At 33.6% G+C, this 14,082-nt stretch overlaps 1 protein-coding gene across 5 annotated transcripts in view; it reads left to right on the top strand.

Annotated features, from left to right (window-relative positions):
• ITPRID2 (ITPR interacting domain containing 2) overlaps nt 1-11,244 on the top strand; it is a 38,185-nt gene extending 26,941 nt beyond the window's left edge. The window contains exons 15-18 of one of the 5 annotated variants that reach the window (XM_068544829.1): nt 206-259; nt 963-1,424; nt 9,573-9,690; nt 10,290-11,241. In XM_068544829.1, the coding sequence (XP_068400930.1) occupies nt 206-259; nt 963-1,424; nt 9,573-9,677 (621 nt within the window). In that variant the 3' untranslated portion in view covers nt 9,678-9,690; nt 10,290-11,241. Of the gene's footprint in view, nt 1-205; nt 272-962; nt 1,425-9,572; nt 9,691-10,289 lie in introns of all 5 variants that reach the window. The other 4 variants (XM_068544830.1, XM_068544828.1, XM_068544832.1 and 1 more) reach the window with 4 other exon arrangements.
• The last annotated feature ends 2,838 nt before the right edge of the window (nt 11,245-14,082 follow it).

The raw sequence follows: 14,082 nt of genomic DNA, 5'->3' as shown, positions 1-14,082 counted from the left end.
AGAAATGTGTGTTGGTGAGAGCAAAGAATCAGAACATCTTCTATGCAAACTTCAGTCACAGTAACACATTTCATAGGATCCTGTGACAGTTTAGGGTGACCTTTGTGACATAAAGGACTGCTTCAGAGCAATAATTAGTTCATTATAAAACACTTGCAATTTGAAAAAATACACACACACACATATATTGTTTTTACTTTTTCAGGGAATGTGTGGCAGTAGAAGCGCTGATAACTTGTCATGCCCTTCTCCATTGAATGTAATGGAACCAGTAAGCCTCTTTCCTTTTAAATCACTGGGGAAGGGAATGATATAATATTTCATAAACACACAGTTTACCTAATGTAGATGAAATTTTTTTAAAATACAGAATTTGATAAGTTAGTTAGTTAGTTAAATTGATTAGAAGTGACTTGGGCACTTCTGAAAGTCCACTGCCATCTTTGGCCACTAAAGAGCCAGTTAATTACAATAGTGCTTTATCTTTGTGGCCTAAAGGAAATAATGCATCATAAAAAGTAATTCATACTCCAGGAAATGTGCTTTCACAGTCTGATTCCAGGTCCTTTTGGTAATTGGATCTGTAAGATGACTACTTTTTGAACAAAAGTATGATTTTTATTATTTTTTAAGCAAATCAGTTCATTTGGGGGGCATTATGAGTAGCTATTTTATTTTTTACAAGTTACTCTTCTTGATATGTAATTTGGACCCTTGTATGGGACCAAGTAAAATTTCATCCAGCTATAGTTTAGTTAGACATTTTATGGCTTGATCTCTGAATTTAAATTTTCCTTGCTATTTTTGCAAATGAAATTGAGTAGTAACTAAATGAATGCATTAGAATCATGTCTTTACAAGTTAAGTGATTTGGGGCAGTAATCACACCTAGGATTTTAATCTTCTTTTAACTACCAATCTTAATTTCAAGAGAGAAGAATTACAATTTTTCTCATCTCCAGGTCACTGAACTGATGCGGGAACAGTCGTATCTGAGGTCTGAATTGGGCCTGGGCCTCGGAGAAATGGGATTTGAAGTTCCTCCTGGAGAAAGCTTAGAATCTGTTTTCTCCCAAGCAACGTCAGAGTCATCTTCTGTATGTTCTGGTCCCTCTCATGCCAATAGAACTGGAGTACCGTCTAGTGACTCAGTGGGCAGACCCAAAACCCATCTGGTACCAAGCAAGAAGGTATTCCGAGCGTCGGTGGCCTTAACACCAACTGCTCCTTCTAGAACAGGCTCTGTACAGACACCTCCAGATATGGAAAGTTCTGAGGAAGTTGTTGCAGCTGAAGAAGGCTCAGAGGCTGTAGGACCTAAATCTGAAGTGGAGAAAGAGCATGGAAAAATCTCATTATCGCCAGCTGCTGAGGAAATGCATAAAAATGTGGAGCAAGATGAGTTACAGCAAGTCATAAGGGAGGTGAGTAAAACCTATGCTTAGTTTATTTGGAGTAGGTTTTGTTTGAACATTAATTATTTATAAGCTATTCCTTTGATTCACTGTACTCAGTAATTTTCCCATTGATCCAACTCGTGTCTATTAAGATATGTTTATAATGCCGTTTCTGCATATTTCATACTCCAGTGTGAAATAATTGTAATTCTCTATATTCACTCTGGTGAAGAAGGCATATGTAGGGTTCAAATAAGTGAACACGTGACAAACTCTCTAGACCACTGTTTCCACCTTTGTAAAATTAGGGATTATAATTTAGATCTCTTCCAGGATTAAAAGCTGTCATTTAATAATGTCAATTGACATAAAAAAATGGTGTTGAGATTTTAAGAAGTAAAACAAAATTTGAGCTATTTCGCTTAGTGGGTGGAGAAATGTGGAAATTATATAAGTTGTTCAAAGATAGAAATACAAAATGAAAAGAAGGTTTACCCTGTGTGATTAGCAGTATGCAGACCTGAAATATTTAACCATAGTTCTAGGTTACCAAAAAGACTGCAGAAATTTAGGAAGATTAGTAATCAAGGGCAAAAATTAATTGAGAAAATTAGTAAAATAGTTTGCTTTTGGCACTAGGATCAGGTAGTAAGGAATAGTATGTATATCATTTAAAAAGGGAGACTGCTATAGATACATGTTTATGATGACTTTTTTTTCCTTTTCTTCTCAAATCACATTGTGTCTTTGGGTGCAAAATCCAATAGAGTGCATGGAATAAAAATTACACATGTTGAATTTATTTTTTTCATTCTGTTCCCTGTATTAAGAGTAACTCTAAGGAAGAACCATAATTACTCATAATTCTTTCCAAATGAGATACTAAAATCCATGATAAAAAAGGATCCTTCATTCTTTCCAATAGTTTAAAAAGAAGAATCTCCTATAAGTTAAAAAAAAAAAAAAAAAAGGTTTATAAGTGTCTTAATGAGTACCTGCTCTGTAAGGATGAAGGAAAAATAGATATGAGACATGAATTCTTAAGCTTAAAGTCTAGTAGGAAGGTAAATAAGACTAACTCAGGAAACAATTGAAAAATCATACAGAAATCATTTGGTATAATGTATTGAGAACTAAGAATTTAGAACTGGAAAAAATCAAAATGAGCCAGAAAAATTAGTGTCAGTGACTCCCTCTTTTTAATCTGTGTATTTCCAATAAATTCAGTAATGTGAACTTAACATAGTTTTAGAATTAACTCATGAGTAGCATAAAACAAATTTTTAGTGGTTACAGGTCAGTAATGGTGGCAACAGACCAAAATGTTCCTTCAAATGGGCCATTGATCCTCTGGGTCCAAAGATTAGTTCATGTGTATTAGGTGCCACCATTTATAGCTGCATGATAGTAGCTTGAGAAAGTATACTGAAAATAGTCAGTTTTGTTATAGTATGATATATCCATTCCTAAAAATCGTTGTGCTACGCAAATTTGTATAATAAAAACACAGAGCTTATGGGGAAAATAGTATTAGAAGCATAACACTCAAAACTTAGTGACATGTTTTTAAAAAGGTAAAAACCTAATAAAAACAGTAACACTATTTTATAAATGTTAAATGGTTAAGAAATACATAAATACTGCAATAATGTGACACTTTACCTTGAAAAAGACCTGAAATTTGCTTGTGGAATTGGACTTTGGAAGGGTTGCAGCTTGTGAGTTATTGTGAAGTGGTGGAGGAGGGTGACATGAAATTCAGCAGAAAGTTTTAATGCCAGATGCAGATAGGTGCGCTTCATAACACAGTGAACTGACATAGCTGGTAGGTGTTTAATGTTTGTACAGTTTGGGTACTCTGTTCCCAGGTTAAGCTGACATTCAGACAAATTCACATTTACAGAACAAGCATTCTAGCAGATGAGACTGCATGTATGTAATTTCTTTTCATGACATGAATTACCAACTTAAAGTTTAAAAGGTCTTAATTCTATAAATTTATTTGTCCTACAAATGTAATTACTTTTGTAGGTTGGTTGTGGCCGGCAGATATTTAGCAGGGTCTGTACATCTACCTTGCTCAGTTAGTTAGGTGTGACTGATTATAATCCATTCTTATCTATGTGTTTCACATCAAAGATCAATTTTTGAGTAGAATTGAGTTTTACTCAAAAAATTATTTTTCTCCACAATATATATGTTAACCGAGGAAATAAGTTTTAAGGTACTCTCCCCCCGCCCAGAAATGTGATATTTTTGTTCCCTTTAGCTTGTTTTGGTTTGAAAATTTTCCTTGGAAACTGGACTTTATGTACTCATTTAGCACAAATATTCCCTTAATGCACAGTTGAGTCCTCATTTTTAAAGTTGTTAACGGATGGCCTGATATGTGCTGTAAGTAATTTCCTGGGGGTAAAGCACCCCTAAGCCAGAACATTGATTTTTTGGCTGATAGAACATAGCATACATGTAGAAAAGTTGGTTGTTCCCATCGTAATGTGGTGGTGCTACAGAATTAATCGTTTATAAGAACCTCCCATCAAATATGGAAGATTTTATAATTTGAAAACTGATATGCAAGGCAAGTGTTTGAAGAATTTTTCAGAATTTGTTATTAAACCTGTTAATTAGAAACTCCCTAATTCAGAATTTGGCATAGTTTGGACAAACTTTGGCTTAGTATTGACCCTTTTAACTGTCTACAAAGAAGGACTTAGCAAGCAAAATACGTAGTAGATCAAACAAGGCATAAGAAGGAATACTAAAAAAAAAAAAAAGAAAAAAGAAAACTACAGACCAATATCACTGATGAACAGAGATGCAAACATCCTCAACAAAATACTAGCAAACAGAATCCAACAGCACATTAAAAGGATCATACACCATGATCAAATGGGGTTTACCCCAGGAATGCAAGGATTCTTCAATATACGCAAATCAATCATCAATGTGATACACCATATTAATGAATTGAAGGAGAAAAACCATATGATCATCTCCATAGATGCAGAGAAAGCTTTCGACAAAATTCAACACCCATTTATGATAAAAACCCTCCAGAAAGTAGGCAAAGAAGGAACTTACCTCAACATAATAAAGGCCATATATGACAAACCCACAGCCAACACTGTCCTCAATGGTGAAACACTGAAACCATTTCCACTAAGATCAGGAACAAGACAAGGTTGCCCACTCTCACCACTATTGTTCAACATAGTTTTGGAAGTTTTAGCCACAGCAAGCAGAGAAGAAAAAAGAAAGAAAAGGAATCCAAATTGGAAGAGAAGAAGTAAAGCTGTCACTTTTTGTAGATGACATGATACTACTATACATAGAGAATCCTAAAGATGCTACCAGAAAACTACTAGAGCTAATCAATGAATTTGGTAAAGTAGCAGGATACAAAATTAATGCACAGAAATCTCTTGCATTCCTATACACTAATGATGAAAAATCTGAAAGTGAAATTATGGAAACACTCCCATTTACCATTGCAACAAAAAGAATAAAATACGGAATAAACCTACCTAAGGAGACAAAAGACCTGTATGCAGAAAACTATAAGACACTGATGAAAGTAATTAAAGATGATACCAACAGATGGAGAGATATACCATGTTCTTGGATTGGAAGAATCAACATTGTGAAAATGACTATACTACCCAAAGCAATCTACAGATTCAATGCAAACCCTATCAAACTACCACTGGCATTTTTCACAGAACTAGAACAGAAAATTTCACAATCTGTATGGAAACACAAAAGACCCCGACTAGCCAAAGCAATCTTGAGAACGAAAAATGGAGCTGGAGGAATCAGACATTTCTCCAAAGAAGATATACAGATTGCCAACAAACACATGAAAGAATGCTCAACATCATTAATCATTAGAGAAATGCAAATCAAAACTACAATGCCATATCATCTCACACCAGTCAGAATGGCCATCATCAAAAAATCTACAAACAATAAATGCTGGAGAGGGTGTGGAGAAAACGCAACCCTCATACACTGTTGGTGGGAATGTAAATTGATACAGCCACTATGGAGAACAGTATGGAGGTTCCTTAAAAAACTAAAAATAGAACTACCAAAAGATCCAGCAATCCCACTACTGGGCATATACCCTGAGAAAACCATAATTCAAAAAGAGTCATGTATCACAATGTTCATTGCAGCTCTATTTACAATAGCCAGGATATGGAAGCAACCTAAGTGTCCATCAACAGATGAATGGATAAAGAAGATGTGGCACATATATACAATGGAATATTACTCAGCCATAAAAAGAAACGAAATTGAGTTACTTGTAGTGAGGTGGATGGACCTAGAGTCTGTCATACAGAGTGAAGTAAGTCAGAAAGAGAAAAACAAATACCGTATGCTAACACATATATATGGAATCTAAAAAAAAAAAAAAAAAAAAAATGGTCATGGAGAACCTAGGGGCAAGACGGGAATAAAGACACAGACCTACTAGAGAATGGACTTGAGGACACGGGGAGGGGAAAGGGTAAGCTGGGACAAAGTGAGAGAGTGGTAGTGTATATGGACATATATACACTATCAAATGTAAAATAGGTTGCTAGTGGGAAGCAGTTGCCTAGCACAGCGAGATCAGCTCTGTGCTTTGTGACCAGCTAGAAGGGTTGGATAGGGAGGGTGGGAGGGAGGGAGACACAAGAGGGAGGAGATATGGGGATACATGTATATGTATAACTGATTCACTTTGTTATAAAGCAGAAACTAACACACCATTGTAAAGCAATTATACTCCAATAAAAATGTTTAGAAAAATAAAGCATCAGAGAACCAGGTTAAAAAAAAAAAAAAAAAAGAAGGAATACTGATGTCCTTAAGAAAATAAACTCTTCTGAAGCAGTTTAAAAGCATGTGTTAATAGATAAGTTAGTCTAATGCCATTTACAATTTAAACAAATAATTTGGGTTATTATCATCTTAGCTCAATTACAATGGTGTTCTGTTAAACTTTGTTTACAAAATATTTAAAATTCAGATTAGTCCTGATTCTGTTCATTTAAAACTGGTAATCTTTTTACTTAAATATATATGGTACTGAATTCCAATTTTTTTTTAAGCTTATTGTATCAGCTACCAAGAAAATTAGATTGTCTTCCCAGTAAATTATGGGTCTCTAACCCCATTAACAAAGCCACTATTCATGAAGGCAAGATTTAAGCTTGGGTTGAACAGCTTTGTAGGTGAGGATTAAACATGTTTGGCAGACACTTTCAGGGAAGTTTTCTTATTGCAGTCATGGGTGCGTGAAACAATTATGTCTATCAGGCCTTTGTTTCCATTATTTCACCATATGTGAACTTTTTTAAAAGAATGCTTTCATTATTTATAATGCATTAATGCAGTAGAATTCTTTTGAAGGAAAACACTGGAAGTTCTTGCAAATATTCAATACACTCATTTAATAACTAAGCTTTTGCTAGATGAAAGATACCCCATTCCTGTGCAGATTGCATATGTTGTAGTGGGGACATGTACACACTCTTGGAATTTGCCCAGGTGGTCTGTGATGTATGTAATCAGTGGCCTGAGACTGTTTATAGTTACTTTAAAAAAAAAATTAAGTAAGAAGATTACTTAATAGAATAAATGAGCATCTGCCCACAGCAGCAAATGGAACAGAATTACATATCAAAGCATAAACACAGATTGCTCTGTGTAGAGAGTACCTTGCTTATTGAAGTTCCTAGGCTTGGTTCATGCCTTTTTGTATCTATTACATTTCATCTGGCAAGCTTTAACATGTATTTTGGTAAATACACAGCTTGCATGTGTTCCTATTACAGTTGTATTAGTGATCACTTGATATAATGGCTGCCACACAGGAAGCACTCAGTAACTCAGTAGATGCGTAATAAATGGACATGTTGCCCCACACTTCAGGCTTGCTGTCAGCCTGTTTATTTGCCAATGTGCATTCCTTCCTTAATCTCAAGTAGTCTGTCTTCAGCCTGTCTTACTTTTTGAAAGTTATAAAGGTGACTTCACCATCCATCCCACTGATTTTCTCACTACTAATCCTTCCCACCTCTCTGTAGCCTGGGAGACTTTGGAACTAATTTATTTGTTCATACATTTATTACTTCAATAAATTATCAAAGGTGTTTTGTCATTTTCAGTGCTAGTCCGTAGTCCTTTGTTTTTCTACTTTCTGTTCCTTTTTGTGTCTGATACTGTCTCTCTCAGGCATGTGCTGTCTCACTCTCTCATTGATGCATTTATTCAAACATTCATTGAGCACTTAACTGTGTGCCAGGATACACTGATTAATTTCCATTTGAGCTCCCCGTTTCTATTCTAATTCCCTTGTACTCTTTACCTAGTAGGAACTGTCTTGTTGGCTAGGCTTCTTTTTGCTGTGTCTCCAAGGTGCTCTTGCTACAGTTTTCATCCTCGCTATTGTCTGAAATTTTCATTTCTTTTTCAGTACTATGTTAAAGACTGCTATTCTCTGAGAATTTATTTTTTTCCTCTTCTAGCCCATACTAGTCTCTTATTTTTAAAAATTTGTTATGTCATTAATGAATTAATAAATAATTTTCTCCTTTCAATATTTCATGAAACAATATTCATTTTGTGCCCATCTAGATTATAACATCCTTGGTAGAGACTCTTTTATGCTTTACTCCAGTAATATCTGTACCCCACACCCCCCCCCCAAATGTTGGCACACATTTTGGTTTGTAGAGAATACTTTCTAGCTAGTTTGTTTTTGAATGATGAAGTACGATGAGATGTGCATTGGACAACAGGACTGAAAGACTCTGCTACTCACTGTCTTTTGTAAATATAGATTTACAGAGGATCTGATTCAACACACTGCATTTGCACTTGTATATTGTGGCAAAGAGATTCTGGTTTTCATAATATTTGTATCCAATACATATTTGTTTAAAAAATGAATCTGAAGTACTATGAACTTAAGAAACTTGATGTTTTGTTGTTTAAAGCTTAGAAATATTGGCAGAAGGTAAGATGAGAAGCTTCTATTTATTTAAATATGTTTCAGTACAGATGGCTGGTAGCTAAGGAGCATTTGTTTCTCTGAATACTTATGTATAAATATGTATTGTGTACCAATTTTGCATGACATTAATACAGAGCCATTTTTGGAAAGACTTCAATTGAGATGTGTTCAGGATGTACTTAGGAACATTTAAGGAAACAGATCAGGCTGACAGGAAACTGGAAATGTAGAATTTTTAAAAGCTGGTTGAGAGTGTCTCAAGTGCTAATTCGGGAAGGTGTTATCAGCTTATTTCAGGAAATACACATTTAAAGCCTTCACAAAGGGCTATTTGGAGGTGATGCTATATCATTAGAGAGAAAAAGGCATAGATAGGCATGTGTAGTGTTTGGGCATCTGGAGAAGAAAATCTTGATGGAATTGTCATTGCCCCTAGGTCTGTTTGCCTTTTCCAACAATAAAATGACGTGTAAATCCTTGTCCGAAGCAAAATTTTCAGACAGGTGACAAATGTACCATACAACTAAATAAAAATTTATTTCTTTAGAGTTTATGGTTGATTAGAGGATTTTTTTTTCATGTTTTAAACTAAATTTTACTAAATGATCATTTCTTCTTTTCACTTAAAATGCACCTGTTAGGTTAGAATAATATGTAACTTCTTTAGATACTTTGCTTTCAGTTAGTATAAACAGGCAATACACCTGTATATTATTTTGCCACTAATAGGTTTTCTTAACAATGAGAACACTTTTGAGTATCCTGCTGGTTACCAAACAAAGATAGACATTAACAAAAAACATAAAAGTGAACCTAACATTTAATCAGTTCTTTCAGGTTATTTTGTGTCATGGGGCAAATTATCTAATGAAGTTTTTAAATCTAACGTTTGTTAATGTTCTCAACTTGAGAATTGTGATATTTTATAATGGAGCTATCTGAGTTGTGCTAGATAAGACCTCAGAATGTGATCTGAGTTTGAGGATAGATGGATGTGATTCCCTACTTGCTCTCTGTATTTCATGAAGGGTTTACATGAAGGTTGTAATTTTCTCTATAGTTTAGCTGACTGCAGGAATTAAATGCTATTTATTTATTTTTCTGAAAATAGAATAAAATGGATTATAGTCATATTGTTAAATTCTTGTTTTCCTCTTCTTCCATTCTAGATTAAAGAGTCTATTGTTGGGGAAATCAGACGGGAAATTGTAAGTGGACTTCTGGCAGCAGTATCTTCAAGTAAAGCATCTAATTCTAAGCAAGATAGTCATTAAATGGAATTTATAGGTAAAATTTTCTGAATTTCTTTGTTTAGCTAAATGTAAATTAGTACTTAGTTTTTAATACTTTTTTTTTTTAGTATACAGGTCTGTTTCTCTAGCTAAATTTTGATTTATAGAAAGTATGTAATATGTTATCCTGCAGTGTGAAAACCTCTTACAACCTCATTTGAAGTGTAAGCATGTCAAATCTCATAATCTCAAGCCTCCAAGGGATTATTGATATTTTGTCATTTTATTGAAATTTCATTATAGTAAATAAATTCTGGAATTGGGGAAATTGGGACCTTCAAACCTGAGTTTTATTTTGATAGCACTGGTTTTAATGTTATTTCAAATGTACAATTTATGGATCAAGATTTCAAGCCTTAATCATAAATTTTTAGTATCTTTGTCTTTTAAAGAAACATATCCCATAGGTCCCATATCTAATCATGTCATAATTTATAAAGGAGGATCATATATATATGAGAATATATATATATTCTCATATATATATATATATATATTCTCATATATATATGAGAATATTCTCATCCTCCCTTTTAAAGACCTTTCAGTAGTAATTGAAAAATGTTTAATGTTCACTTCTCTTTCTTTTTTAAGATTGGCATGGGTCCTATTAGCTGTGTGATATTGGAGTTATCAATGATATACACTGGTGGAGGTGTCATTTGTGCTTCAGAAGATACTTGCTGCTGAGCTGGGCTACTGTATACAGTGTACAATGTTTTATTTCTTCTGTGCATATCTTTTTAAAAAACATAGAAACTTAGGCACTTTGCTGACTTTCTTTTCTAAACTATCAAAACTGTAGCCATTTGAAAAGCCTAATATTTATTTGTATGTCAATATTTTCCAATTGATTCCCTAGGAAGAATTAATTTTAAAACTTGAAAACTTCCAGACTTAACCAACTTATAAATAACATATTTCTTCAGACTAGCTTCTTAAAACACTGACCTCTATGAGGTATTTACTGTGCAATAACTGATTCATTTTTTGAGAGCTTGAAACAACCAATGATTTTTCCCTCCACTGCTGTTAATTAGTGTCACTTCCAAGAAGAAAAATTGTTCTCTTGTAAAAATTGCTCTTAATTCTTGAGGAGGTTACTAATAGCAGTAGGATAGAATTTATATGTTACCTAAAACTACTTAATGTTCTTACACTGTAAAGCATTGTTACTTTACCCAAGACAATTGTAATTTTATTATAGCTTATGTAGTTTTTTTTTTTTTTTTGGAAACATGCCTTAGGTTAAACACTATGTACTTATTGCATTGTCCAGACTTCTTTATTATAAGGAGATGTTTCTTCTTTTAGACTAAATAGTGGAGTATTGCCAAAATAATGGGGCCTATGACTTGAATGGATAGAAATGAATAAGCTGGTTTTGTTTTTTCAAAATGGAAGTAATTTAGATTTGTTTTTCTCATAATAGATAGTTTTAATTCATTTTTAACCAGTGAGAACTGTTTGTTTTATGGGAAAAAAAGGAAGGTAGTTTCATATTTGGTTTTATATATGTTAAATAAATGTGTAAAGTAACAACCAAATGTTATTAGAATTATTCTTTAGCATTTATAATTTTCAACTCCTATCATATTTCTTTGTGTGAAGTTTTAATCAAAAGTGCTTGAGATGTTAACAGTATACTTTGAAAGAATATCTAAAAGGTTTTTAAATGTTTGAATTATCACACAAAGGCTGATTTCTAAAAAAAAAAACTTAATAAAGTATTTATTTTGCCTAACATGTTTTTAGTGATTTCTTTTCTTGAACCACAACATGAAGAATTTGGATTAGATTTGATGAGTAACAAATAAGGTCCAAAAGAATTGGAGCATATAACCTAACAGGCTAAAATTCTCTTTTCCTCAAGAGGCCTCTATGATGCTTTCAAAAATGGTTAAGACTAGACCACCCTGGAGAAAGAGTGCACACTGATGCCTCTTGGTCTCATCCAGTTCTGTGGTCCTAATGATTACCATCTGAGGCAAAATAAAACTTTTCTTTAAAATGCACTGTTAAACTACAAAGAACAGACATTAAAATATTACCTTAGTCTTTGGCCAAATTATTCAGCATTTTGACTACTTGATTCTCATAATTGCAATGATACGTATAAGCCAAACACCCAACATTAATAGTTATACAGATATCAATGATTTTTAACTAATCAGCTTTGTAGCCACTTATAGTTCATTTCTGACAATACAAGATACCCAGAATTTGACAATCAAAATGAGAGGTAATACAACTGGAGTAACAGCCTGAGTCAATGGGCAAATCCCTTACACAGTTTATAAGTCAAATAAAATGAACTTCATCTCCTCTTTCCATTCTAAGTCTTCTGTGTACTTGAACATTTGAAAGCTACTATATTCATGCCACCATGCTAGCTGCTGAAATGAATGAGAGAGGGTCTAGATGGACAGGACATTTTTTCTTCTTAATGGGTAAGTTTAAAGTATCAAATGAAAAATATGAAGATCATAAAAAGAATCTGCAAAAGTGTAGCCTGGGGTGGTTGGAGAAGTAAGTCTTCACCGAGAAGATTAGGTTTGTGTAAAGTCTTGAAGAATGGGAAGTGGAAAGGATAGGGTTTATTAAGAATATTAGCAAAGGTTATAAATCGAGTTTGAATTACTATATGATTGGCGAAGGCATGTTTTTAAGAGCCCAAGCTGTGTATAGCTTGTACCTATTGTGCTAAGAGCCTGAATGAAGAAGGCATAGAAGGAAAAAGGAACTTGAAATGGTGATATGGAAGTTGGGAGCCACTGTGAATGATGTACCATTGACAAAAATGGGCAGCTTCTCAGACTTGAAGTAAGTACTGTTCCTCTAAGAACATTAGGTTGAATTTCTGTAACATTTAAAATAATTGTCTTACACCAATTAAGACAATAATAAATTGTCTTACACTAATTAAGACAATTAAGCTCAGCTGGATGTCTCACCTCTTTTTTTTTTTTTTTTAAAAGACATTATTTTTAGAGCAGTTTTAGGTTTACAACATTTAACTTGTTGTAGAGGAAAATAAGAATGCAGAAAAGTCCATGTAAAATAATGTAAAAAAAAGTATGTTTCGGGGATTCCTGAAGAGATGGTGTACTGCCCATTCTCCTGACCTGTCCAAATGGGAGCGTAGTGCTAGTTGGGAGAGTAAAGCAGAACTGAAGCACAGTTTCTTGTTTTTGTTTTTTTTTTTTAACCCTTTCCTGGAAAGGAAGAATTGATAGCACTTAGGAAGTGGGAAGACAAAACATTCTATCTTAAATTAAGGATCTAAGTTGTAGTAGGTTACGTATGGCTGTTAGAATCATGTATGAATATTGAAAGCATTTAGTTAACACTCTAGCTGCATTCTTAATGTACAAAGTTAAGATGTCTTACCTAATTAATAGCTCTCTCCTATACAGTTTTTTATTTCCATTTATTACTGTTAGGTCAGGCCCTTCACCTTTTTTTGTTCTCATTTTCACAACTGATGCTCTGTTTCTCCTAATGAATGAGTAACGGCTTGTGTACAGAATGTTGGTGTGCCCAGCAACAAATCAGAAATGTACTCAAAGATAAACATGCCAAACAAGTGCCAGGGGCCATTTCCTCCAGTAGGATATCCCAACGGAGGCTAAATCTTTTGTGTACAATGATTAACTAGTTTACGTGTTCACTCTGTTCACTCAAAAGGTTGCTGGATACCCACACTTTTTAAGGTTCTGAGTTTGGGAAAATGGAAATATAAAGAATGAGTTAAGAGCATGTTTTAAGGAAAGTTAATAAAGTACATTGTTTAGACCTTTGAAAGAATCAATACATTTAGGAATTGTCTCTTTTTGTCCATTTTTTAAAAAAATCTAAAGCGTTCTTTAATGGATAGAAAAGCATATTAAATGTAGGTAACATGAACTTGGAATGAATAGGAAAGCAATTTGAAGAGCAGACTTCAGAATGACTTAGAAGTGGAACTGAGAAAAGAATGTTGTTTTATTTTAGAAATAAAAATATTTGAAGTGATGACAAAGTATCTTAAATAAACTGATTAACCTCTAGGCTTAGGAGAAAAAAATTGAAGGAAACTTGAAAAGTTACCTTATATATACTACTTAAGAGGAGATCACACAACTATAGATAAAACATGCATTTTGTAAATATTTCTATGTTCTTGTGGTTTTATAGAACCTACATTCTATACTTTTGATGCCCCTATTGATTTAGATTTACAAAAATGTCCCTTGAATCAGCCTTGATGTCATAAATACACTTTTATGGAATTAATAAAAGTAGTATTGAATGACAAGTGTACTCAATTTGAACATTCAAATGATATGCAAGAATATAATATTTTAAAACAGATTCATGTTTTATACTAAATTATTTTTGGTTCTTG

This window comes from Eschrichtius robustus, chromosome 5 (assembly GCF_028021215.1).
Source record: "Eschrichtius robustus isolate mEscRob2 chromosome 5, mEscRob2.pri, whole genome shotgun sequence".
NCBI lineage: Eukaryota > Metazoa > Chordata > Mammalia > Artiodactyla > Eschrichtiidae > Eschrichtius > Eschrichtius robustus.
The sequence above is the reverse complement of the archived record's forward strand: the minus strand, read 5'-3'. Positions and strand labels throughout refer to the sequence as shown.